At 35.3% G+C, this 27,977-nt stretch overlaps 1 protein-coding gene across 2 annotated transcripts in view; it reads left to right on the forward strand.

Annotated features, from left to right (window-relative positions):
• Nucleotides 1-27,977, forward strand: part of LOC120630741 (tyrosine-protein phosphatase Lar) — a 629,543-nt gene that overhangs the window by 439,736 nt on the left and 161,830 nt on the right. For both annotated transcript variants that reach the window (XM_039900036.1, XM_039900037.1), the window contains exon 4: nucleotides 21,344-21,475. In XM_039900036.1, the coding sequence (XP_039755970.1) occupies nucleotides 21,344-21,475 (132 nt within the window). The remainder of the gene's footprint in view (nucleotides 1-21,343; nucleotides 21,476-27,977) is intronic.

Raw genomic sequence — 27,977 nt, forward strand, 5'->3', positions numbered from 1 at the left:
ACTGGAAAATGTTTGTGTGATGAGCATGAATGTGTCTGGGTTTTTATCTGTATATTAAAATTATTTATGTAAATTATTCATAAAAAATATTCAACAAACATATTAGTTCCCATAACACAAGCTACGCTTACTTTGGGACTAGATTGCGATGTGTGCATTCTCGTAGTATATTAATTTATTTGCTTTTTTTCTATTTTTAAAACTAGTATTGGTAACAACATTCAAAAGTATTGGATGGTTTACATTAAAGAAAGAAAAGAAAGAAATTACAAAAAAAAGTCTAATAATTTTACATTATATTACATTATATTATATTAGTCATAGATTTATTAGAGCTAGACCTAGGCGTTGAAAATATTTAGCAAGTCCTTCAATAGTCTTCATGCATATTATATCCCTACTAATATTTTAAATGTCAATGTAAGTTTGTTTGTTACGCTTTCACGCAAAAACTACTTAACCGATCCTCATGAAACTTTGTACACATATTCTTGAAAGTGTTAGAAGTAATATAGGATACTTTTCATCCCGACATTAAGCTCGGTTCCTTTGGGAGAGGAGATGAAAGTGTTTGACGATTTTACACCATAACTCCGACAAATTATAACCGATTTAAATAATTATTTTTGTACTAAACAGGTTATAATATGTATTTAATTTTGCACAACTTTGTGTAGATCTGATGAATGTGGTTGGAGATAGAGGACAGAACTCCTCAGCAGACAGCAGCAAACCCCTCAGTTAAGGCTTAGCGATACTGACTACTTAAATTTTTTTTAGAACTACAAATAAATTGAACATCAAAAAACAAAATCAAACGTAGACGAAGTCGCGGCCAACAGCTAGTATACTTATGATATAAGTGCGTATTATTTAGCAATTTTCCATTAATTTAAAAACACTGTTTAGGTGCTACTTAAACAAACAAGTATGATATAGAATCTATAGCTAGGTACTTTTTCGATGATAGGAAAGAGAAATGTTCCATCGGAGACCGACACGAATTATCGAGATATGATCTGGTGGGAGGCTTCGGTTGTGGCTAGTTACTATCATACCGACAAAGACTAGCAGTGGCGTGCACTTATTTTCTTACCAGGGTATGCATACAGCAGGAAAATTGCATAAAACGGCAAAAGTACGTATTTATGTATGTATGGCGACTAGCCACTTAACGATTTAGCTTAGTACGGTATTACGTAGACACCGATCTGGGGTAAGGTTTAACCACAACCTATAAGGTAGCCCGTTGTCATCTGAGACTGCATCATCATTTATTACGAAGATAGATAACAGAAGCTAAGTTGTTGTGGAATAAAAAAATAAGACATTTATGGTCAAAGTATCAAAGCTAAGTAGATCAAATGTATCATATTCTAAGGGTTTGCTATTTAAAGGGTTGTAGAGTTTTATTACGAGAGTGGTATCAATAAAAACGATGTAAGCGATGCTTTTAGTAAAGTGCGCTTTGATGTCGGTATTCAAATATTTTACAACGCTCCAGCTACGTATGAACCAGCTCGTGTGTGTTATTATAATCAAGCGTAAGTTGATGGAAGATGAAATATTATGAGAGTTGTCTACAACTTTTTTGAACAAATGCTGTAAAAACCTATTACAATTATTATTATACTGAATTACACGCCGGTTTCTTTTCGCGGAGTCTGCCTTCCGAACCGATGTGGTAGAGTCACGACTAATAGACGGACTCGATTTTATGTGAAATAAATGTTTTTAATTTGAATATTATTTAATTTTATGAACTGGCTCGAGACTTCGCCAGCCTTATTTTGATTTAAATCTCCTGTTACTTCACCTTAGTTCCTTTACGGAATAAAAAATTGTTTTCATAGCTATTTAATCAGACGAGGAATATCTCTGACAATTCAGCAGTATATGCTAAATGAGCAAGTTTTCTTTAAAAACTGATACGTATTGAAATGTTACAATGAAATTTGTGCCCATTCCATGGTATTCATAAAAAATATAACCCTTTATTCGTCCACAGTATCCCGGAAATTGACTCGAATGACGGCCGTAGCTCGTGTTTAATGGCGCCCGCCGGAAGACTCTATTAGTTCCCTACCATGTTTTAGATTTATGCGCCATTTTCTTGTGTGGGAAATTGCCTAAAAGAACTCTTTTGGTATCGTTATTTTATATCTTCGAAAATTGGGAACACTGTCCTTGGTATTTAGTTTAGGTTTTAATTTTTTTCTTCGTTAGCCTAGTTATTAGCCACATGAGATAAGCGGGTTACCTTTTCACACCTATACTACCCAATCTTTAAATAGATGAAATCTCATGATTCTCAAACACTATTGAGTTTTGGTTGCATTACTTGATACCATACAGCTGGCATAATCATAGTTGGTAATAGTCCTCTCAAGCGATAGATGTCAAATGGTGGAAAAAGGATCTTATGACCAGAATCTCCTATTTCATTAACGTAAAGAATCAGACAGATGGGAATAATCCTTTTACAAACATACTTTGAAAAAGTTTTAAAATACTATTCACTTAATTTTAAAGAAAGTCTCAAACAAACCTGAGGCCTGATGACGTTACGTGCTTTTTTGACAATTCCCACAGCACTTTTATAGTTTTCCTTCCGGCGACTCCGCTTCAAGTGACAGTTTTCCGCTACTGAAGCTGTTTTGAACAGTTGTCCTCTGTGAAACCAGCATTGTTTGCTGTCTATTGTTCGACCTTGTTTATTTAACACTGCCCTCTCACATGATAACATCCAGTCTTTATATCAGTGTCACCACGCTAGTAACAGAAGCTTTTTTAAACAAGGCTGGATAAGCAGTTGAAAATTAAACCAATTGCAGCCAAAGACCGAGTGTCCATTTTTTTATCTCTGTCATTATTTTTAAATAATTGTCTTGAAAATACAAAACGATATAATACGTAATTCTTCTTATTTAAGGATCGCTTATCCAGCCAGCTCTGCCGGAAGAGCTATCTGAAGAGGTGTGCATGAATTTGAGCTTTAAAATAAGTTCCATTTTACAGTGTTTCGATACTTTCAGAACGCCTCAGTTTAAGAGTAAAGAAATGAAGTAATATCTTCTTTTTACTGTGGTTATACGTTGTGGGTAAAAAGCATTGGTGTGATTTGTATGGGTAACTCTGAAGCCACGAGAGTGGAGAAAAGTGACGTAGGTATACACTCAATGAAAAGCGATAGAATGACGGCGTCGCGAATTGTTCACTTACCCTGACAATCAGATTACTACTGACAATGCTCCCTATCAGGACACACAATCAACCTCTGCACAGCGTCTTCGCTGGCGAAGACAAGGACCCCGACTTCTGACGTCATCCGGACGCCCATCCGAAACCCTTTCAATCCAATCGTCGCGTCCGCCTGAGATAAGTTTCAGCCTCATATGAGGAGCCCTCAACTGACGATCCCTAGGGTTCAAACTCTTTCTGACAATGCCTTATTCCGAGGCACTCCAGCAAGCCCGCGATACGCTGTTCAAATCATTAAAGTTAATCACACATAATGTCACACATGTTCGTGTGACTGGCTAGAGTCCACAGTGTAGCGATAAAAATAAAAATCCTCAAAATAACCAACGCTAGCAAACAGTTAGTCCACAGTATTGCGAACAAGTTAATCCGATACACAAAGAGTAGACTTGGATTTTGAACAAAGAGAGTTGTCCGAAATTCCCAGTATTTTCTTTTAGCTAGCAATCAGCACTTTGGATGTTGATAAAGCAATCACCTCTCAACCAATGCGGAATTGGTCACTATTTTCGGGAAATTAAGTTTTTAAGAAGTTGCCACTCAAGGGTGCGCCACAAAATCTTATCTTATATATTTTTGCACTTTTATACAATCGAAAGTATAAGAAATGAATAGTGATAGGCCACTGGGTAGGACTTCCACTTCACTTTCGGGGCGTCGATTTCGAATCCCAGCTCCTCTAACTTATCTAAGTTATGTGCTTTTTATGCAATGAAAATATCACTTGCTTCAACGGTAACGGAAAATATTGTGAGGAATGCCTGAGAGTTCCTTAATATTCTCAAAAATGTGTGTGGAGTCCACCAATCCTTACTGGGCCAGAGTAGTGGACTACGGCCTATACCCTTTCTGGTAGTGAGAGAAGATGATGACTTGATTTGAAGGTACCCAGATTATAGGTATCGGGGAAGACGGAAGATGGGAGGGCTTTCCAGGCCTTTGCGGTGAGGATCAGAAAGGAAGACGCAAAACGCTTCGTCCAGATTCTTTCGGTACCTCGCAGTTCGATGGTAGAAAGGAGATGGTTTAACCAAATCGAATAGCTCCTGAGCACACACTCCGAAATGTATCTTGTAGAATACAGCTAGACAGGCAACCTTGCGCCGTTGTTCAAGGCTTTCAAGTAAAAACCCGCCAATTTAATAAAGAAACAGTAAATGCATCTTTTCCACTAACTTGATGGGATTACCTTTAATAATTCCAATTTATCAGGACAACATAATTTCCGGGACCATTAGCGGTCCCGCTCCGCGAAGGTGAGTTCATTTATTCCGCTTTACAAAAGAGGAAGCCTAGATAAGTAAGTACTCATAATCATAACTCAGCAAAGGTAATATTTCACGCTGTAAACACTTCCGCGGAGGCCGCTAATGAAAGTCGTTGGGAAAAATAAAAGCTTTCGCAAGATTACCGTGACATAAAGGGGTTACTCTGATCGCAAAGATTGCAATCGTATTTATGGTTTGATATCGACTAGTTACTATGCGCGTGTCGGTCTTTTATGTTCTATGGGGTTGTCATAAGTAAACACTTACAATGTATTAAATTCGTTTGTGAATATAAGGGTGATTCCTTATGAAACATATTTATGAGTCCTCCAATATTATATCGTAATTCTGTTACACGTTGTATACACACACTATAAAGCCCAAGTGTATGAATACGCAGACAAACTAAATATACGAACAATATATTTCCGAGTAAATATATTTTACATTCCATTTAAATAACGAGACAAAAACCGAAACGCTCACAAAAATAGAAGAGCCCGCCAAAATTCTATTCATTCAAAAGTGTTTCCTTAAATAAAGCGCAAATATTTGGCCTCCGTTCTCCTCCTCATTACATGCAATTTCATATCGTTGGCAACCAAAACATGATTGCACAAAATGCTTAACACCCAAGCACCAGGCATTTGAATGCAAATGAGAGCTAAAAACTAGGAAATTCGTTTAAAATTCTTAGCATCGGAATAAAAGCAACGTCAGACTGGAGACTTTTTGTCTTACTACTTATTTTCTTAATACGTATATATAGTTAGTGTCCGTTTGTAATGTAAAAATAACAGCTTTTTGCTAAATGCATGGAAAAGAAAACAAAAAAGCAATTATTAAAGTTTGTAAAGGTGTTATTGTTTTTGAAGTTAGGCCATCGAAATCTGAATAGTTTTGAATTAAATAGATTCCTCTTAAAACGTATTTATTAATTAAACACCGTGCAGATGAGAAGATAAAAGTGTGTATACGAAATTTTGCTTCATTAAGTTTTGATAGTTAGTTTTTAATTTCGCTTAGAAATTAAATCAATCCAAAAATCCTTTGTTCTGTTAACCTATCTATCATAAAGCGTTTATATACGAGTATATAGTGATACCTGACCTGCGTTCTTCGTCTACGTTTATTGCGGTTTTTTACAAATCCCGTCAGAACCATATGTTTTCTTGGGATAAAAAGTAGCCTATATTGCTCTCCGTCTATTTAAAGTAACTCTATAACAAAAATTAAGCTGATTGATTCCTTAGTTAGGGCGTAAAAAGAGGACAAACAAACAAACAATATAACTTTCGATTTTATAATATTAGTGAGGACTAGACGATGCTCACGACTTTTGTTCCGGTTTTTTATGGATCCCTCTTGATCAGTTTGTCTTCCTAGGGTAAAATGTAACATGTTTACCTCGGATGCAAGCTCTATGCAGAATTTGGTCTACATCAACAAATTCTGAATAGTATCCCGAATTTGTTGTTCTAGATTGATTTATCTTTTAAGCCGTGCATATAAATGAAGGTTAAATACCATCTGCAGTAACGGTTACTGCAATCGATTAAAGTAATATTTAAGAATTGACGACTCATTTTTCGTTTTCTAATCCATATTTCATGGACGTTGGGGTTCCAAGGTATTAAAGTGGTAACACCACACCGGTAAACGCAGCGTTGGTCCACCCCAATCAGTTGGACAGATGACATCGAACGAGTCGCGGGCAGCCGCTGGATACAAGCGGCGCTGAATCGTAAAGTTTGGAACGCCCTACAAACGACCTATGTCCAGGGGTGAACGTCAGTCGGTTGATTTGATGGTGATGAATCCATATTTTATGTACAATATGTACATAAAATATGTTAAATAATAATTTTAAAATATTGCTGCTTTAATCTGTGAACCAGCGGATGTTATGGTTTTCAACAAACATTATTATGAGAGCTTTGTGTCAACCGTTTTTTTTTATATTACGACAATTGACAATACACACGTCACCACCTAGCCCTAAAGTAAGCGGCATTATGTTTTGGGTAATAAAATAACGGATGAATATTATGTTTAAGCTGGTTAAAGAAAAAAACATAGAAACAATGAATCAATTACTCACTTACTAAGACGGTTTAGTGAACTAACGAAGATATTGACCTCCGACACCAGAAGCTCGCTCATATTCTGCGCCATTTTGTCTTTGGAGGCTTTGGCCGTGGCTAGTTACCACAATTAGGGTTATGCATTGAAACAAAATCTTTAACAATATTAAATCAAAACTTTGTGCTCCAAACAATGGGGGCTGATCCTGGTATCCATACAAGTTTTATTTTCCATACGAACCAGAGTTAGCGATGTTTTGTCGTGCGACATACCCTTGGTATGGCACAGCTACCTAAAAGTTCATATATCTAATACTTAAAAGCTTGAGAGTTATCCTCGTGTATTATAACAGAACCGTTTTATTACCCTCTTTCACAAAACAAAGCTTTGTATCGGTTTGCTTCAGTTTATTTTACAACTGCGAGCTTATAAGAATTAAATATTGCATTTTGCCTCTCATTTCAATTATGTTAGAAGAGAGATTCGAAGTTGGAGCGAATTTTTTTTTTGCTAAGATATCCGCTGTCCGTTCCTTTGTCTGCACGTCCGTCGGGCTGTATCTCATGAAGAGTTGAAATTTTCAGAGATGATGTAATTCTGTTGCCGCTACAGCAACAAATACTAAAAAACAGAGTGCAATCAATATTTTAGGAGGCTCAACAACTGACATGTTTTTGACGTTTTTATAGATAACGGTACGGAACCCTTGAGTGAGTCCGACTCCCACTTGGCCGGTTTTTTTTGTCTTGTACTATGTTTTCCCTACAATTGGGTACTTTTTCAACTTTAAGTTTACATAACGCTTTGTCAATGCTATGTGCACTTGTAATTGACGTGCATATCAGCGCATGTTTTTGGGGGTGAGCTATTTTTAAAAACGTAAACGTAACGTAAATATGCATATTGTTAAGAAGAAGAAAAAGAAGAAACACTTTATTGCACGTATAACATACAGTAAAAGAAACAGTCAGGAGTATATAGTACACCATGTAGACATGCAAAGGCGGCCTTATTGCTGCAAGCAATCTCTTACAGGCAACCTTTGTAGACAGGACTTACAGCAAGAGAACGGGATAGTGCTAAGAGTGTTGATACATAAATACCAATATGTAAAGATACAAATACAAATATAATTGAAATAAATATACGTAATTTATAAATTTAAAATATACATAATACATAAATATAATATGTTAGTGCTCTTAAAAAATAAATAAATAAATTTATAATATTAGTTTATAGTTTGGAGTTCCTGGTCATAATTTAACCAGTCTTTTTGTTGGAAACTAGTTTCAGTCGCAACATTTTTCACAATAACCGCCTCCCAGGATTTCTATCCATACAATAGGAGTATATAAACTGTATGAATAATGATAAAGCCCTCCTCTGAAGCGCCGAGATATAAATCTTTCAATAATCGATGCTCGGATGTTTATTTATTGCACACCATTTCGGAAACTGGGTTTTTCTTGGCTGTAACAATGAATTGATTTATGATGTTATATTATGTGCTGTATGGTTTCATAAATATTGTACATACAGTTCATACAATTATTTAGATTTACATTTCTTTACAGGTGGATTTCAATACGCGTGTAGGCAATTGTATTGAAATTATTTCTTGGCTCTACTTATCCTTGAACTCTGTAATATAATAGGGATTATATTTCAGAGTTCATGGCTAAGTATTGTTCGTGTACTTGTATATTGAATATGTCTTTTGTGAGATTTTAGAAATGAACATAATATTATGCTTTTTTATTATGCGACACCCTGTTTGTAATACATTGATTTCGTTATTGTTTTATTATACATAAGGCCATTGTTTTCAAAGGAATCTCTATTGTGACAACTAAATAAGTCAGTTTAGATAAGTTAATTTTGGTTTAAGAAAACATTTATAAAGAAAATGTCCCGCTAAACTTCTAGTTCGTTCTCTTAGTAAGCAGCGGTCCAGCTAGATATGAAAGCTAACAGCCAGTAGTTATAATATGTTGTGTTATAGCCGATAATGCGCCGTTCTCAGCTTGCGTTCTTTGAACCTATTAGAATATTAGCATGATATTCCGTTTTGCAATAATATGTATGAAAGCGTCTGTAGATATAAATAAAGAGTGCAAGTCAACTGCAAAATAATGTTTTGTGGTATTGCAGTTGATGTAGCTGCATCAGTTTTCTTGTAGTTGACGTGAAAGTTAGTTATATCAACTACAACCGAACTGTAAAAACAGCTGCTTGGCACTTAAAATGTATTTAACTCTGTTATTAAATTAAGTAGTACATAAGTTAAGATTATATGTAAGTAGGAAGTAGCCAAAAAATATGACAACCGCAAAAAAAAATACATAAAAGTTTTATCATTTCGGGACAGACGTAGGAACTGAAGCATCACTGGAAACAATGCCGCCCCTGAACGAAACAGTGACCGAGGCAATCCTGATCGGAATCCCCCCGGTCAATGACTCAGCACATATTTATATACAATACCTCACACGTAAGTTTGTCAAAATAAACCACCTTTTTGTGTTACAGATGTTCAACGGGAATCAACGGTGACATCGTTTTTATGAAACTATTTTAAAAAACTATATTATTTAAAGTTAAATAGCGCTGATGATCTATCTGTCCGTCTTTCTACAATTTAGCAGGCTCCGTCTTAGGGGATGCACTTTAATCCTTTACAATATTATATTCTAGACCTTGATTTCTTTAAATATTTACCTTTATTCTACTACCTTTAACCTTTTATGTTTTATTTTTATGTTTACCTAGTAGCTAGCTACTACGGAAATATTGACATGTTGAGAAATTTATATAATCTACGTAGTTTTTCACAGCGAAGGTAGGTTATTCTTAATGGCTGGGAGCTTTACACGATGAGGTAAAATTTTCTCGATAGAAAAACATGTCAAAGTTACCTCTAAAGAAAATTTGAATAACGTTTTTCTTAGTTATATTAAAAAACATTTGAGATAAAATTAAATATACTATACCTATATACAGACACCCCTGAGTATTATGGATAATTTAATATAAATTACAATTCCTATTCCTATTAACTGTACTGATATTGCCTCGAAGGGAAATAAAACAAATTACAATTGACGACTGCTAGAACGTATCAACAGTAAAAAAAAAAAATTGCAAATTGCGGCGTTGCGTATCGAAATCGAATCCGGATCATAATAATAAGAAAATTGATTTATTAAATTTATAAATGGGTACGTAAATTATAGCTTAAAACTATGATTGGCTGAGAAACTGATACCTAAACTAAGTAGCTCGTAATGCCTATCGAGGCATCAGGTATTTGCAGGCATTGGTCAACGAATTTAAACGGTTTTGCATTTGGCGCGTATCTATTTGCATGCCATTTGATACCTCCGCTTTCTCAACTACAACAATAACGTCAAAGAAGTCAAAAAAAATATTTGAAGTTGATAAAAACAATACTTAACCAAGGCGAAATACGAGTCAAAAAATACGATACTACACGTAGATAAAAAATCTTAACCATTTGACTTGCCATTTGATACCTGCGCTTCCTCAACTAAAACAATACCACCAAAGAAGTCAAAACATAATTAGGAAGTTGATAAAAATATAATTTTTATTAATACATAACTATAACCTAAAATAAACTATTTAAAAACTAAATAAAATCTAAAACGTAAATAAAAAAATAATAAGTTGATAAAAGCAATACTCAACCAAACTTAGCGAAATTACGAGTCAAAGAATCTTATCTATATGTTGTAAATTTAATTTAGTTACGTCACATATATCAGCAGACCAACAGCTTCTTCATTAATACACATTTAAAAGACTTTTTACACTGGCTTAACAAAAATCAAGCTTCGTCTGCAGAACTAAAAAAATAAGTAAGATTACCCCCGAAAATTGTTATATCGATAAAACTCTGTATACGTACTGAGTACGTATACAGAGTCTAAATTAGTTTTCGGTTTCGGAGTTTCGAACAAGTTTGATAAAATATCTAGATTTACTTCAGTATACGGTCGATGTTAGTGAACTAAATGTAATTTAGGCTCAATCTGACCAAAAAAAAAATTCGATTTACTAAATTTAGAGATTTTACCAACTAATTTTACTTTTACTTTCTATGTATGTAGACCTCGAAGATTCGCCTGAGTTAAGTTGTTTTTTTGGTCTATGAAGCTATAAAGACCTTTTTTTGTCATCAAATATAAATGGAGTATATTCTTGCGTTTAGAAATTAGCATTATTAATAATTATAGAGTTGTAACTTCGAATTAATAATGAAATATTTGATACTAATAACATTAATGCATTCTGACAATAATAATGTATCATTGAGTTTAATCAAAGACTATCATTCATGATTTTGAAGGGTAACTTATCATTATTAAGACAATGACTGGAAACTGTATGATAGTATGATATAATATCTACTAATATGATAATTACAGATCAAGCTACTCTAAATTGTAATGAACGGAGAAAAAAAAGATTTCCTATACATACAATTATTTTTAAACAAGGCAAATATTTATGGCATTATCAACAACTTTGACGGCCTCCCCGTAGCAACGGTGAGCGCTGTAAATTTTAGTCGGAGATTCCGGGTTCGATTCCCAGCAGGGGCAATTTTTGAATTTTCTCTGGTCTGGTCTGGTGGAAAGCTTCGGCCGTGGCTAGTTACCACCCTACCGATAGTGACGTGAAGCTAAGTGATTTAGTGGTCCGGTGCGATGTCGCGTAGACACCGATAACGGATATTACAGATTACTACCATACTAGTACATGTAAGCCTGCTACTATCTTAGACTGCATCATCACTTACCACCAGGTGAGATTGCAGTGGAATAAAAACAAAAAATCACACTATCCTTTAGAAGTTACATAACAATATTTTATTGCTACCGTCCAGCCGTATCGTCGTTAGTTAATTGTATTGCTTACTTAACCTATCTGTTATAAAAAAAATGTAAACCTTCCTAAATCTAAGACTAGACTAATTGGCCTTGCTTGTAATACAGCAGCGGTTCAAATTAGGCCGAATTAAAGAGTAACTTTAAACGTATACCGATGATTATTTCATTTGAATTGTTTTAGCGCTCTATACGAAAACAGTAACAAATTAGATAATTAGTCGCCACATGGCGCTCTCAGTTGAAATATTTGAAACGCAACGTCAATTTAATACATGCGTTATAATTAATTCCTCCAATTTCTATGTGAACCTGACCCAACCTGGGCGACGAGATTATTGCCATAAATTCTCTGAAATATGTAGCATTGTGGCTGCGAAGCTGCTTTGTAAACACCTCGTTGCATCGAAATTAAAAAAAAATCAAAATTCAAAATTCATTTATTTCAAGTAGGTAGTTTATAAGCAATTTTGAAACGTCATGTTAGTCTCTTTGTAGTGACTTTACCACCGGTTCGGAAGGCAGATTCCACTGAGAAGAGCCGGCAAGAAACTCAGCAGATCGCTCTTTTCCAACATAATTTTATAGTTTAACGATCTTTAGAATTTTTCTGTTTTGTGTGAGCTATTAATATCCATAAACCAGGAATTAATATTAGACTGACAAGTCCGCGATCCGTAACTTGATGTCTCTTAGCAAGAATATAATAAATAATAATAATTCTTTATATGGTAACTATGTAGATGGGTATCCACACTATAATATAATAGAATAATTAAAAACAGTAAATTAAAAAAAAAACAGTAATAAAGTGAATACATTTTATTGTATTAGCGCTTTTTGTGACAGAGCTCGTCCGGGGAAGTACCCACCGCCATGTTTATTCTTCTCCTTGTAGAATCGTAACAACTTAACGTTGCAGTAACGTAAAAAGTAGCATTGCTGTGTTCCGGTATGTAGGACTTAGTTGCCGGTGTAATCACAGGCATTAACACCTCGCCTCAAGTTGATGGGCACAGGTCAGCAAGTTGGACTTGTTACTGGCATCCCCTGCATTTCTAAGCGATTGTTTTCAATTTACCATCACGTCTTGACCTTTATGGTTGATAAGTTGATTCGCAAATTATGTTAAAGAAAAATGGAAAATACTATATAAATAGATAACATCGGCTATAGATCCTACTTATATTATAAATGCGAAAGTTTGTATGGAGGGATGGATGGATGGATGTTTGATACTCTTTCACGCAAAAACTACTGAACTAATTTGACTAAATTTTGGAATGGAGATAGATTATGCCCTGGATTAATACATAGGCTGCTTTTTATCCCGGGAAAATGTACGGTTCCCGCAGGATTCATGAACAACCAAAAAACCGCAGCCAACAGCTGGTACGTAAATAATATGAAAACATAACAGAAAGTTTTTTTGACTCGTTACTCCACAGTGACTGAGTTATAGCGAGGCTTGGTTCAGTTTAGCTAATAATAAAGTGAACTTGCATGTGCTAAATAAGTTTAAATTAAACAGCGTTTTTCCTGCACTTTACTAGCTACTAAGATAAGAAGTTTGAACTTGCGGAAGGCAATAATCGTCAAGTCAATTACTGCACAGCTCGCCACAAAAAGTGGCAAGATAATGGACTCAACTGACCCACTGACCCGGCCATAGTTATGGGGCTACGTTACAATGTTTATTTAACATCGGTAATTGTATGGTTTGTATGTAGGTTGACCAACGTCATATAGTTTACTACAATATAAGGAAGCTAGAGAGAATGAATAGCTTCATTGCTCCTAGATTTTTTATTATTTTCTTAGGAGATTTCTGTAGCTATTTGCGGTTGTACAAAAAGCCTTAACATAATTCTCCCTTATCAACCGAATGTAGAGAGCCTACTCCCCACTTCGTGTTGATGACGCTTCGTTTACCTGACAGTAATGTTATAATCAGGATTTTCTTGCCATTAAGTAGGTACCAATAGCTCGATCAATATTAAGTAAATATCAATAGAGAGATCACTATGTACAAACAGAAAAAAAAATTATAAACAATAATAACCTTTTCAAGTAGGTACTAATTGCTCAATCGATATAAATTATCAGTAGAGAGAAAACTATGTACATACAAAAAAAATATATTTATAAACAATAATAACCTATGTACCAAAATAAAACTAAATAAAATCTAAAAGGTCTTTTAATCAACCGCAGCGATGCATAGTGCCTAAATGCTAGCAACATTGCCCTTTGAATGGCCAAACTAATTATTTGGCTAAGATAATTACCAGCTCTAGGATTACCGGTAGATTCGTTTACCCTTGTAACCACCATTCACCAATTGGTCATTGCAAGCCCTGTGAAGTTTTCCTCAGTTTATCTGCGAAGGAATATTGAAATTTGCTCGATCCGTCAATTATTACTTTAAAAAAAATGGGGAACGTATGGTAAATCACCCCAAACCACTTCGTTCAGTAGGAAGCCCACTTATTGTGGAAAGAATCAGACGTCTGAAATGGGCAGAAGTTCTAGATTTTGTACAGAATTGAGGGCAATGACTTGACTGTTAAAACACATTACAAAAAACCTACTTATAAACAAAAAAACAAAATTGGTATAGAAAATCAAATAGCTTAAGGATTTTGGCAAGATGAATAATAAGTTTGTAAGCAAAAATTGACGATATGAGCTCAAGAGCAGAATCGCTTTTACGGAGAAATTTAATTTCGTACGTAGCAACGTCTAGGGTTCACGTTATTTAATTCCGCTTGGTTGGCGCGAATTACGCAAGAAAACAGGCGAGTTTTCACTACAACCTTATCGTCTTCTTCATCGTTTCCCTCTTGTCAGGATGGCCCTAATCGTTAGTATGTTCGAATGCAGATCACAAGGGTCTGGGTTCGAGTCGGCCCAGTAGTATTCGGTTTTTATATCAAGAAACTCTTAGTATCGGCTCAGAGTTTTGAAATTGGCGGTGATTCGCCCCCACGCCTCGTAGAACACGTTAAACTGTCGGTTCTGCGCCTGATGTATTTCCGGTCGTGTTGTAGCTATCATCTCATTGGACTATGAGAATGAGGGAAAAGAGAGTGCAGCTGTATTTACGAACTTGTACACTATTATTTCTCCCGTGTAGTTGAAAATCTCTCTGGAGAATGGAGATTGAAAACCGAGACCAAAATGTTTAATAAACCAATTGATTATTATGACATTTGGAGAGATGTTACTTGCCTCACGAGCCTACACTTCTTCCTAGTTGCTGATAGCCTGGTCAGAGGCCTAGAGTTGAATACCGACAATTTGTGATAAGTGATATGTTTTATATTCGATTAATATAACTGCCATACCCGCAGGTTAGCCCCTTCTATTTTTGATTGCATCTACCACCAGGTGAGATTGCAGTCAAGGGCAATCTTATATATAGTCAATTTTAAACTTAGTGTTTTGTAGTTAATCAACATTTCTTAAATATGGTTCAATGGGTACATACGACGATAAAATCCGGTCACGACGGGATTACGGAGGTATGAGATGTCAAGTTAAATGTCACCGAATGAATAGAGGATAGACGAATCACAAAATATTATCGTGGTATGTACGATATACAGTATATATAAAACAGTCGACTAACTATAAATGGACATAAATGAGTGATATCTGCATATCGTCTGATGGGTATATGCTTTTATAACATGATACACATTTAACAAATCGTGGTTACTACACGATTGATGAATTCCTTAACGACAACTATGCTTAGAAGCAGGCTACTCCGCTCTCATCTCTCACAAAACAGAAAAATTCTAAAGATTTTTAACTTTAAAATTATGTTGGAAAAGAGTAATCTGCTGAGTTTCTTGCCGGCTCTTCTCAGTGTAACCTGCCTTCCGAACCGGTGGTAGAGTCACTACAAACAGACTGACTTGACGTTTCACAAGTGCTTATTAATTAAGCCTACTTGAAATAAATGAATTTTGAATTTTGACTTTTTGTACGCGTTGAACTATATTTAAGAAAAACACTAACGTAGAGTTGGGACTGAAATTCAATACTTAACAGTAACTAGCCTAACCTGGGTTTAGAACTCGGTACCTGATAATCCACAACACCAACGAGGCGAGTAAAAGTTGTTCCAATCTTAAGTAAGTCGAAAAAACTAGCAACTTTTAGTAAATGATTCAATTTTTAATTGAAACACCAGAAAAGAAGCGAGAATTATTAATATATTTTGCTGTATCTTAAAAAACTTGAATGGATGCTCGAAGTTTTAGTAACTGGATTACCAAGTTTTTAAGCAAAGACTTCCTTTCATGCACCAGCTAAATCCGTGATGAAGTGTTAAGTTTTTAAATATAATCATAACCAAACCCTCACCGACCCACTATAGATCAATCTCACTTATGAAGCGTTCATACATTTAACATGTTAACACTTATGTTAGTGATGGTGATAACTGCATTCGTTAACTTAAAACTAAAGCTAGGAGGGTTCCAAACGTTCCCTGGTCTAAGAAGAGCCCACAACAAACTGAGTCAGGTTTTTTTTGTTATCACCATCTTTTTGAATTTGAATTTGTATCATTCGCAATCGTAAAGTCGCTTTAAAGTATCGAGTTTCTGTAACTCTGTTAAATTAAACTTATTTATATGTAAGTTTTGAAGCTCTTGGTTGATCCGCATAAAGCGTAATTTCTCGCATAGCTTGGCGTAATTTATTTAATCCAGCTTGGTTGGCGCGAATCACGCAAAAAAAAAAGTTAGCGCTTTTTATTTCTGTTCGTGCGCAGGCACGTCCTGATGCCCGTTTCAATCCCGCGTACATATAAAACGTGACCATTCACATCCTCGTCCGTTGAGGAATAAACATTATCTGTCACACATCTTTTTTCCCCGGCCGCCTCCCTAACGTAATTTAAAAACAAAATGGCTAAAGAGCTGGTGGCTATTTTTCAGAAAGTACTTGATAATCGCAAAATGTTATACATTTTATCATAGAATATGTATAGTAGTATCAGAGAATCTTCGTTTTACCTCTATATGGTCAAACGAAGCCGTGAAATAAAACAATATTGCTATTAATGGGGGTGAGGAAAGGCCTGTACTAAAAAATTCTTAATATAGTATACGCAAGCAGAAAGATTTAACGGGGTAGGGATGAAATTATTTCATTTCATTTTTATTTTTAATTAAATACTGTCATTGTCTTAGGGCTAATAAAACTCTATTATAACAAGGTGTATAAAGCTAGACGTAATTTGATAAATAAACTATGAAATGAGCTCAAATGTGTTATAAGCTTTTAGTAATTTAAAATACATTACAAGTAATTATAAAAGGTAGTTTCTTAAAGTACAAGCTATTAAAGTCCCACTGCTAGGCACCGGTTTCCAGTCTCGCATGACACCTACAAGTACACTATCAAGTATCAACGACTTGTAATTGGAAGTCGAGTGGTGATCATTAAATAATCGCCACTATCGCTATTACTATCGCAAGAACCAGAATATTTGGCAAAATCTGAAAAACGAAATCTACAAGTTCCTAACTTAAGCATAAAATTTGCATGCACGCAATCGGACAATCGTTAACGAGAATCACATTAACTTAAGAAAAAAATAGAACTTCTTCCAGAACTCTAATATCTCCACACTTCTGCAATCAGCGCTTTTGGCATGAAAGTTTACAAAATACACAAACACAAGAACAACAAGTATTACAAGAAATACACAATTTGCTACTGAAAAACGAGTAACACTCATTCCATTTTCAATATTGGAATGAGTGTTACTCGTAAAACGACGACAAATTTCATGCTAGATTAGATTAAGAGGCACTGGTAGATTTAGTTTATGATTCACAGCAATGAAAAATATTACTGAGAAGATCATAATTAAGTAACTAAAATTGTAGTTTGACTGTACGCATTAATAAATAAATCCATAAATAAACACATTTATTACGACAATACACACATCGCCATCCAGCCCCAAAGTAAGCGAAGCTTGTAATATACATAAATACTTATAATATACAGATAAACACCCAGACACTGAAAAATTTTCATGTTCGCACAAATTTGATAGAAAGCAGGATCACTACATACTGCGCCAATAATATAATTATTCTGATTCAAATAAAGTAAGTACTGTAAATTAATGCTCCCATATTTCGTAAATTCGCAGCAAAAACAGCGGATGCCAATTATAATCCGTGTGTGAGAAACGCCCGATATGATTGTTTTATGTCGCTCAAAGCTGATCCATCTTTTTTTGATAAGTCTAATTTCGCTTCCATCTCTGCGGTGGCCGATCCATGAATATTTTAACTCTGCTCAACATTCCAAACATACGTTATGGCGACCACACATCATACCGCAAACTTACAGTAACGACTCGCACCGTAAACATATTAGCTAACTTCAATGACGCTTGCTGTGAACATATTCTTGCATTAAATAATTGATTTCTTGCTTTTGTGCTATCCTCCGATCTACATTTGGATACTAAACCAATGGAGTATTTTAAGTATTAATAATAATTAAAATACTCCATTGGTTTAGTCCAAATTAGTTCCAAATGAACAACTTTTGTTTCACAACTTTTTCATAAGATCAATTCTTTCATTAAAACAAACTGTACAAATTTGTCATAAAAATTACGCAGTGACAACCATAACTTTACCTTTAAGACACAGAGGGTTTAGATAGTATCTTACACAATATTAAATCACACACAAGTCAAATCGCGCATATATAAACGTGTAAATACGATTCTAACTCATTATAATTACTGAAAACCACATTTATACGTTTATATATGCGAGATTTGACGTGTGTAATGTTTTTTTTTATTTTAGATTAAAGATTTTGATACTCAGAGCAATTAATTGTAATGCACATTTACTGTTATACTTTTCATATATGTTTAGAAGGCTTATACTATGTATCACTTTTTAATTAAATCTAAGACTTGAATTAATCTCATCATCTTTTAATGACCACAACTGTGAGAGGCAAACCAGAGAAACATTATTGAGATGTGTAAACTCGGTTGCCAAAAGCCAAGTAGTTATGTGTTTTTTTCAGTTAGAAAAGTTTTTAAGTTTGATATCGATTTTCTGTTTTGTTCTTAAATAGGCGAAGTGGCAATTTAAAAACATGATGTTTGATTCAGTTCAACATGACGTTCCGTTAACAATTCACGACTAAGCGCAGGTTTTCGCTGCGTATGTGTAGGCAGCATTACGAACGTTCGTTTATTAATGTCACACTGATTGCCAGATACCGACCCGGGGGACACGCCTCGAAACGTATAGAGAACTAAATGGGATTTCATTTTCTAGTTCAGAAATCAAACGCTCCCGGTGGCGTGCGTCCAATGATCTCTCGCAAGTCCCTTTAGACATTTTTGTTATGGTCCACCTGGCGTGGGGTATACGAGGTCTGTAACCTTAGTACAAAATTGGGTCGGTCTTTATCGAGGAGTCAATTTCGTTTTGAAATACTTGAACATCAGAGTAAAATGGGTATTGTTTTAAAGTTCAAATTTGCCTGCAGTTTCTCAGCTAGGACTTTTGGCAGAGTATTTGGATGATAAAAATCAGAAGTACAGGACTTGTGACCCCAAAACAAGTAAAATAAGCTACATTTTACTTTGACGGTAAGTAAAAGGTTTGATATGCGAAAACGACGCATCGATTGCGAGCTAGCAAATGTTGTACTAAGGCCACTGATGTTTATGCGTCATGGTTATTTCAAGCGTCAGTGCGCGATTTCAAGGTATTGTATGGAACTAGGTACAGTCTATTTGGTCAGATTATAGTCTAGTTCAAACCATGTCTAGATCAAAGCACGTATTTTCACGAAACGGGCAAAAATTTATACGCATATAAGTTAGGCAATTGGCGTTGTTTCACAATTAGTTCTTGATATTATTCTTTTTTTTCCTAATTCTAAGGTTGCCTGGCAGAGATCGCTATTAAGCGATAAGGCCGCCTTTTGTATTACTACTTCTTTCGATGTTTCTGTTTTTGTTATATTTTAAATGTTGTGGTATACAAATAAAGAGTTTAATAATAATAATAATATTATTAATAGCATGCTGTAAAAATCGGTAAAGCACCCGATTCTTCTGTAATAGTCCTGAGACGTGTGCCCAACTAGATTCTATATCATCATAACCACCCAAAATATACGATAGCTCGAATACGAAGGCTGCCGCCAATGGTGGATACATTACATGGGTATCAAATGAATGGGCTTGATTTATTGAGAACGTTAAAAACTATTTTGAAAGTAAAGGGTTTTTGAAATGTTTGTTCTTCGATTTAGAGAATTTGGAGTTAGTACGTAAATATCGATATTTGGATGTATTTCAAGCAGTTGTAACATAGTTTATTCTTTAAATTAATGAAAAAAATAAATAATCCCGAAGAGTACCTACCTACACATTACACTATTCCCTGCCACGCTTACCTTCGCTCGGAATGATATCATTTCCTGTTTTTGTAGGCACTTAAAATATATTTCAAGTATTATATAAACACTGTTATATAAAATTGCAGGGTTATGCCCTTATTTAAGATCAATCCATATGCTTCTTTTCGACTTTTGCAGTCACAAATAAAAAAAAAAAATAAAAAAATAATAAAAAAAAAAAAACAAATATAAAGAAGCTGAATTGTACTTACACATACTTATAGCTATTTTTCAGGTGGATTCATGTAGCTCTGATAAAAAGGTTGCATTGAGCTAAGCTTTTTTATACAACGCTCGAGTCTTAACATTAACTACAGTCGTTGCAATGTTGTAGTGAAAGAAAGCAAGTACTTATAGACCTCTGTTAACTTTCCATTAAAGATATGTGGCGTAACGGGCTTAAAGTTTGCATTTTCAAAAAGTTTCAGCACGAAATGTGCTCAAATTCACGTCTCTAAACACGCGGTACGCTGACGGTCAGGATAATTTAATTACAAAGGGTCTTGAGGTGTTCTTAATTTATTCATAGTCGAAAATTGGATCTAAATGGATTTTGCAGTAACGCGCCCACGAGTAAAAGTTTAATCCCCACTGGGGTTTTAAGAACCCACCTAACCGCTCGTGAGGTACACCATGCATTTATACGAAAAGGGAACTCTTGTTTATGTTGTCTTAGTATTTTAGATGATAAAAATGCTTAACCTGGCTCTCTTTAAATCGGTTGACATCCTAAGGATACTTACAAAGCACTTTGATTCCTCGTTTCTTTAGTATCCTCAGTGTTTCTAACAACAGCTTTTAAGTAGATAAAAGTGGTGATAGCCTAGAGGTAGGAAGGAAGGTATACCTCTAACTTTTCAGTTATATGCGTTTTTTATTTATGCAACTAAATATCAATCATAATATTCTGTACTTTACCAATATTTATTGTTGAACCTGTTTTAGTTATTTCTAAGAAGGTGGACAAACAACTTAAACAAAATATAATAAGTTAATAAGGTTGAGAACCCGTGGTATAATGGCTTGTATATGCGTATATGCGTTATAGCGTATTATATCAAATTAAGCTTAATGTTGTGCTTATATCTTTGACCCCCGCAAGGTAAAGTCTAGCTTCTATCTCATATTTTTTATGATATTATTGTCATTCTCGTGACCATTAGCGTGCGTTTACATTGCGTTGGACGTCGCTACGTATTACAATATGTTTTTGTTGTTGTATATAGACAAAGATAGATCATCAGATAGATATAAGTTCTCAACGACGTATGTCACATAATATGCACAATCTATTTTCACTCATGTTTTATTACTAAACAAAGCCCTTTTCTCTGTGCACAGATCCGCCCGAGATCACGATACGCCCGCGCAACCTGCAGGTGCGTGCGAATGGAATTGCCGCCTTCTACTGCGCGGCGAGAGGGGACCCAATACCCAACATTCAGTGGAGAAAGAACGGAAAACGAGTTTCTAGTGAGTATATATTTTCAATTAATTCATAATAAGGAATGCTTATCACATTAACCAGGAATTTAAACCCATGTTCGTCGGGACTCTTCGCAAAATCATTACCAAAGAGGATTGAATTAAATCATACAGAATCCTCTATCAGCCATTACTGTGTCCAAAAACGACCCACGCATGTCTGACTTTTCACCCGCGGAATGTTGCTAGCTCACAATTTTCTTTCCATTTTCCTATTTTTTGGTGACCGCTTAGAACATTAGAGGTAAAATATATGCTGTCAACTATTAAATGGTATGAAGTAACGAATAACAAATCAGACTTCAGGTCTGAAGAAGATAAGCTGACTCCACATTGCGTTGGATTAAAGCAAGGTGGAGGAAGTAGTATTAGTAGTAGTAGCTTTTAGTACCAGAGCTCGTCCGGATAGTGATATAATAAGCAGCCAGCCTCGCTCTCATCTCCCGCAAGATAGCAAAATGATTGTAAATGTTGATGTTGGAAAAGAGCAACTACTGAGTTTCTTGCCGGCTCTTCTCGGTAGAATCTGCTTTCCGAACCGGTGGTAGAGTCACACAAACATGCATACTTGACGTTTCAAAACGTGGTTATAAAGTAGGCCTACTTGAAATAAATTAATTTGAATTTTGAATTTGAATTTGAATATTAAAAAAACCTCCAGTACGAGTTATAAAAAACTTAAGGATAGGCATTTTAAGAGTTATAAAAAGCCTACCCTCAATTATTTATGACTCGTATTGGAGATTTTCTTAATTTAATATCATCTGCATAACCTGTGCATACCATCTATGACGGCCGATTGGCGCAGTTTGCAGCAACCCTGCTTTCTGAGCCCAGGGCCGTGAGTTCGATTCCCACAGCTGGAAAATGTTTTTGTGATGAGCATGAATGTTTGTCAGTGTCTGGGTGTTTATATGTATATTCTAAGTATTTATGTATATTATTCATAAAAAAATTCATCAGTTGTCTTAGTACCCATAACACAAGCTACGCTTACTTTGGGGCTAGATGGCGGTGTGTGTATTGTCGTAGTATATTTATTTGTTATTTATCTATGCACGCGACTGCGACCGGGGAAGAACTACCGCCTTGCTTTTTTGCGCCGCCAAGCAGCATTGTTGCTATGCTGTGTTCCGGTCAGAAAAGCGTGGTTGCTGGTGTAATTATAGGCACTTGAGGCTTAACACATACGCCCAATCACCAACGGTGTAATTACAGGGCGGCAAGTTGCCGGACGTGTTGCTTGCCTGCCCTACGGAGTGTTGCTTTGTTTATAGGCGATGGCTTTCCACTAAACATCAGTGGGCCATCTACCTGGACCATTGAGTATAACTACAAAAAAAAAAATTATTTACTACAGTGAAACGTTTGTCGAATAAAAATCAGACAATGATAGGAAGCAAGTTTATTTTATTTGGTTTTTTGTTTGTTTTTGTTTTGTTCATTTTATGTCGTGTTTAGCTACGTTATTGCCACTGTAATTTCTATCTTCATACTTTGGACGTTAGACGGCCGATTAGCGCAGTTTGCAGTGACCCTGCTTTCTGAGTCTAAAGCCGTGGGTTCGATTCCCACAACTGGAAAATGTTTGTGTGACGAGCATAAATGTTTTTTCTTTTTTTATGTATATTATAAGTATTTATGTATATTATTCATAAAAATAAATATAGGTACTCTGGGGCTATATGGCGATATGTGCGTTGTAGTAGTATATAAATTATACTGGTTTACTATTGATGTTACCTACCGATACACTATTACATAATGCAAGCTGTCTATACTATATATAGATATAAACATCGCCATCTAGCCCCAAATTAAACGTAGTTTGTGTTATGGGTACTCAGATGACTGATATTTTTATGAATATAAAACACATACATACTTATATAGATAAACACCCACACACTGAAACACATTCATGTTAATCGCACAAACATTTTTCCAGTTGTGGGGATCGAACGCATGGCCTTGGACGCAGAAATTAGGGTCGCTGCCCACTGCGCCAACGAGCTGTCTATAAGTGGGTTTTACAGTATGCGTACCATGTCATACATTGCTAAACGCATACCATTTTGTAATATTTCTTATTTAACTTTCTGTAAAACTGTCGCCCTGGTAACTATGATAAATAAATAAATATAGCAAGGAAAAATAAGTTATGACCTTAAAACCTCGGCTGCTTGTGTAATGTTGTGAAACGCGAAAACTATAATCAGGCACATAAATCATGATCTCCGAGTTGAACAATTTGTATCTATTCCTTCCGGCATACGAAACAACAAACACGTCGTTTCGTCTCCCTCCTTCCCCTTGGCCCACCCGGGCAAGGCGCAGGATGACAAACGCGCCACATAAAGAACACAGACCATTGAATCCGGGAATTCTGTTCGTGATTGAAATGTAAAAATGGCGTTTTTAACCCATGGATATGGATAATCTAATAATATTAGATAAAAAAGGTAATATTTTCACTATAACAATTCACATTATAACATTTTCAATATATGGTAACACTGCGGAATTTCATTGTATAACTACAACGAAAATCAAGTTTAATTTAATCCGCAAAAAACGGTTATATCTATTACAATTTTTTTAATCTTTAAAATCTACACCCAACAGATCTTCAAAAGTGTACTCTCTGCGCACTTTGAGTATAGTTTGGCGACGTTAACAATTTTTCTTTGTAAAGTCAAAACGAAACGTGAATAGAGATTAAAATATTTTTATAGATCAGTTTGGCGTGGAATATAAAGATTGACGAAATTATAAATTGCACCGTACAGATTTTTTCTGGGATTCCTCAGAGTTAGTGAGATAATAGCAAAATGCCTAACCTTCATAGTAAACTAATAATGTTAGATAAACCTAAGATATACTACCCGTAACCCGTGTAATACTAATTATTGTATATATCCAGTGGCCATGCATGGTCTTCATTGGATTTATCACTAATAATTTGTATTGAATTCTATATTTCACAAAATCCGAATTTCCTAACTATAATTTGAGTTAACCGCCACCATTCTTCGAAGAGCACGTTTAACTTGATCACTTGTAAAGGCCGCTAACACGCATTACATAAGTGCAGTGGGTCTATGCTCTAAAGCCCTCACTCCTATGAGGAAGGTCTGAGAAGAATAATAGACTAATAATGATCACGTTAGACTGTATGTTAATCTTGGTTATTTGTATATCAATGTTTAAAGCCCATAAATATGTAAGGCCGGTAATGACGTCTATAAGCCCGGAGCAATGAGCTGGAAAAACGTATCGCCGCGGCCACGCACGCGAAAACCCCTCCCATAAAACCATTCATGCCCCCTCTAAATAGTTTCATCGCCCGCCTTGAAATATGTTATGTTATCAATCATATCCCTAGCGCGGCGAACGTGAAAGAATCGCACCTCCATGAGTGAACTATGAACGAACTGTATAGTGATGACGCGTTTTTAGTCGACTCGTTCTCATTCTGGGAACAGACCCGTGCCCTGTAGCGGGCTGTTAATGAGTCGATGATTTTGATGATGACGATCCTTATCCTATCGACGGCCGACTGGCGCAGTGGGCAGCGACCCTGCTTTCTGAGTCCAAGGCCGTGGGTTCGATTCCCACAACTGGAAATTGTTTGTGTGATGAGCATAAGTGTTTTTCAGTGTCTGGGTGTTTATATGTATTTTCTAAGTATTTATGTATATATAATTCATAAAAATATTCATCAGTCATCTTAGTACCCATAACACAAGCTACGCTTACTTTGGGGCTAGGTGGCGATGTGTGTATTGTCGTAGTATATTTATTATTTATTTATTTATTATTATTATTATTATTATTTATTATTATTATTATTATTCTACTCTTCTATGGATAGCGCTATTGATTGCAATCCGCCATCTGAAGATTTTGGATTAGATTTAGAACTTCGGGCGTTTATCGGTTCTTCTTACGGATAGGTATTATATTTAGTGCACATTTCTAGAGAATGCAGATTTTGTGTTTCACCAACGCCTTATTAAATCATTTATTATTATTATAAAAATACAACTACTTTAGTTCAGAGTGATGTCGCTAGTTTAGGGTTTATTATATTAAGTGCATGTGTGATTTTGCGTTCTACCAACGCCTCACGATATAATTGATTATGATAAGAACACCTCCGTTGGACTGCTGATCCCCTAACCATAAATATTTGGAGCAGTAATCACGTCTTTTATTACGATGAGCACTCAAACACTACCCCTATAGCACTATTAACTCTTCTAATTATTACATTGTAATTACGTTCCCGATATTAAGAAAACCAAAACTAACAATTATGTTTAAACTCTTTTTTTTGTTTTTGTTTAACTGCATGTTAGCCCTTCACTGCAATCTAAACCGATGGTAGTTATAATATGGTATATTAAGGTAGCAGGCTAACTTGTTAGGGGTCTCTAACCGAAATCGTACCAGAACGCTAGACCGCTAGGCAGCACGTCTTTTCGGTAGGGTGGTAACTAGCCACGGCCTATCAGCCTCCCACCAGACAAGACCGGAGAAAATTCAGGACCCTGGACCTCCCACTCTTAAGACCACAGCGCTCACCACTGTGCTAGGGAGGTCGTCAAAAGTTTTATGAATATAATATTAATTAATATTTATTATAATTAATATTATTAGAGCATTGATGAAGATTAAATATGCGGAGCAAGAAATGTGAAAAACGTATCGCTGTTAGTAAGAAAACCCCCTAATATTATATACCTTTTACCCCCTCTAAGTAGTTTTATCGCCTGCCATAAAATATGTCACGTTATCAGTCATAACTGGACTGCAACGAACGTAAAGAATCGCACATCCGTGAGTGAACTGCGAATGAACTAAACAGTGATGTTAAAAGCCTAATTGAGGCAAAATCATGTTCCTTTCAATATAATTCTTTCTATTTAAGTAGATAAAAGTGCACTGTTTTCAATATATAACATATAAATTAAATTAAATTATTAATATATATTAAATTTTAAATCAAACTCAGAAGGAATAAATGCTCAAAGCTCGCTCCAGATAAGGTGTGTTTGAATAAAATTAAAACAATTGTATCAAATGTGATGTTCAGTTGTTTTCTTAATTTGAAAATATTTCTTTTCAAATGAAATGACGTATAAACCAGCCAGCAACCTTATATGATACTGATATCAAACCTTTTTTTTGTGTTCCGCTAAATACGCCGGTGTGTGTAGTGACATCATCAAATCAACCGATAGACGTCCACTGCTGGACATAGGTGTTTTGTAAGGCGTTCCAAACTCCACGATTCTGGGCCGCTTGTATCCAGCGTCTCCCCGCGACTCGCCCGCGTCTGTCCACCTGGTTGGGGGTCGACCAACGCTGCGTTTACCGGTGCAGGGTTGCCAACACCTTGGAACCCCAACGTCCATCGGTTCTACGTTGATAATAATGTTACGAGTTAATTTTATTTTATTCTAGCAATCCTCGCGACTTCGTCCGGGTATAACTCAAGCGTTGAAAGTTAGACATATGCTGTCGCGGACCTTTTTTTTTTAGAACTTTAAAGTTTAACAATTTTGTCATACATTATTTAAACGTAACTTAAACCGTTTACGCAGCTCTCAAAATGAAAAATATTGTTATAAACCCCGATATTGAAACATTCTTCATTGCTCCTATTGGTTTAAGCGTTATAATATATAGATAAATGGGCTATCAAATATTAAAATAATTTTACAAATCGGACCTGAGATCATCGCGTTCAAGTAAACAAACAAATTCTTAAGCTTTATGTATTAGTATAAGATACAGGAACTTTGCTTTTTTCCGAGATAAAAATGTAGCTTATGTCACTTTTCGGCCCATAGACTATGAAAAAAATCACATCAATCCGTTGCTCAGTTGCTGCGTTATTGATGAACAAACAAACACACCTTCGCATTTATAATATTAGTACTCAAGTACTCATAAATTATTAACGGATGAGTTTTCTCTAGGATGGGTCTAAGAAGCTCCAGCCGTGGCTAGTAACCGATTAACGGTATGGGTTTAATATAACTGTCATATCCCAAAACGGTTAGCCCGATACCATTTAAGATTGCACTGTAACTTACCACCAGGTGATATGTACTTAAAGGTTTACTTATATAGTGGAATAAAAATAAAATAAACTATGCTCTATAAGTATATTTAAATATTCTTTAAAATTATTGTTATATAAATATAACCTAAAATAAACTATTTAAAACTAAATAAAATCTAAAACGTCCTCGAAACCATCGCAGCGAGGCACAGTTCCTAAGATGCTGGCAGCATTGCCCTTTAGGATGGCCAAACTAATTCGTTGATTAATTAATTTAATTCTCTATAAGTTAGATTTTCAAAATTCGTATTTCCATTGCAATGTAAAACAATTATCTTTTGGATTGCAATAGATCTACAAAAATATCAGTTAGATGTATCATATTTGCTATAATAAAATAAATAAATAAATATTTTA

The sequence above is a fragment of the Pararge aegeria genome, chromosome 16 (assembly GCF_905163445.1).
Source record: "Pararge aegeria chromosome 16, ilParAegt1.1, whole genome shotgun sequence".
NCBI classification, from domain to species: Eukaryota; Metazoa; Arthropoda; class Insecta; order Lepidoptera; family Nymphalidae; genus Pararge; species Pararge aegeria.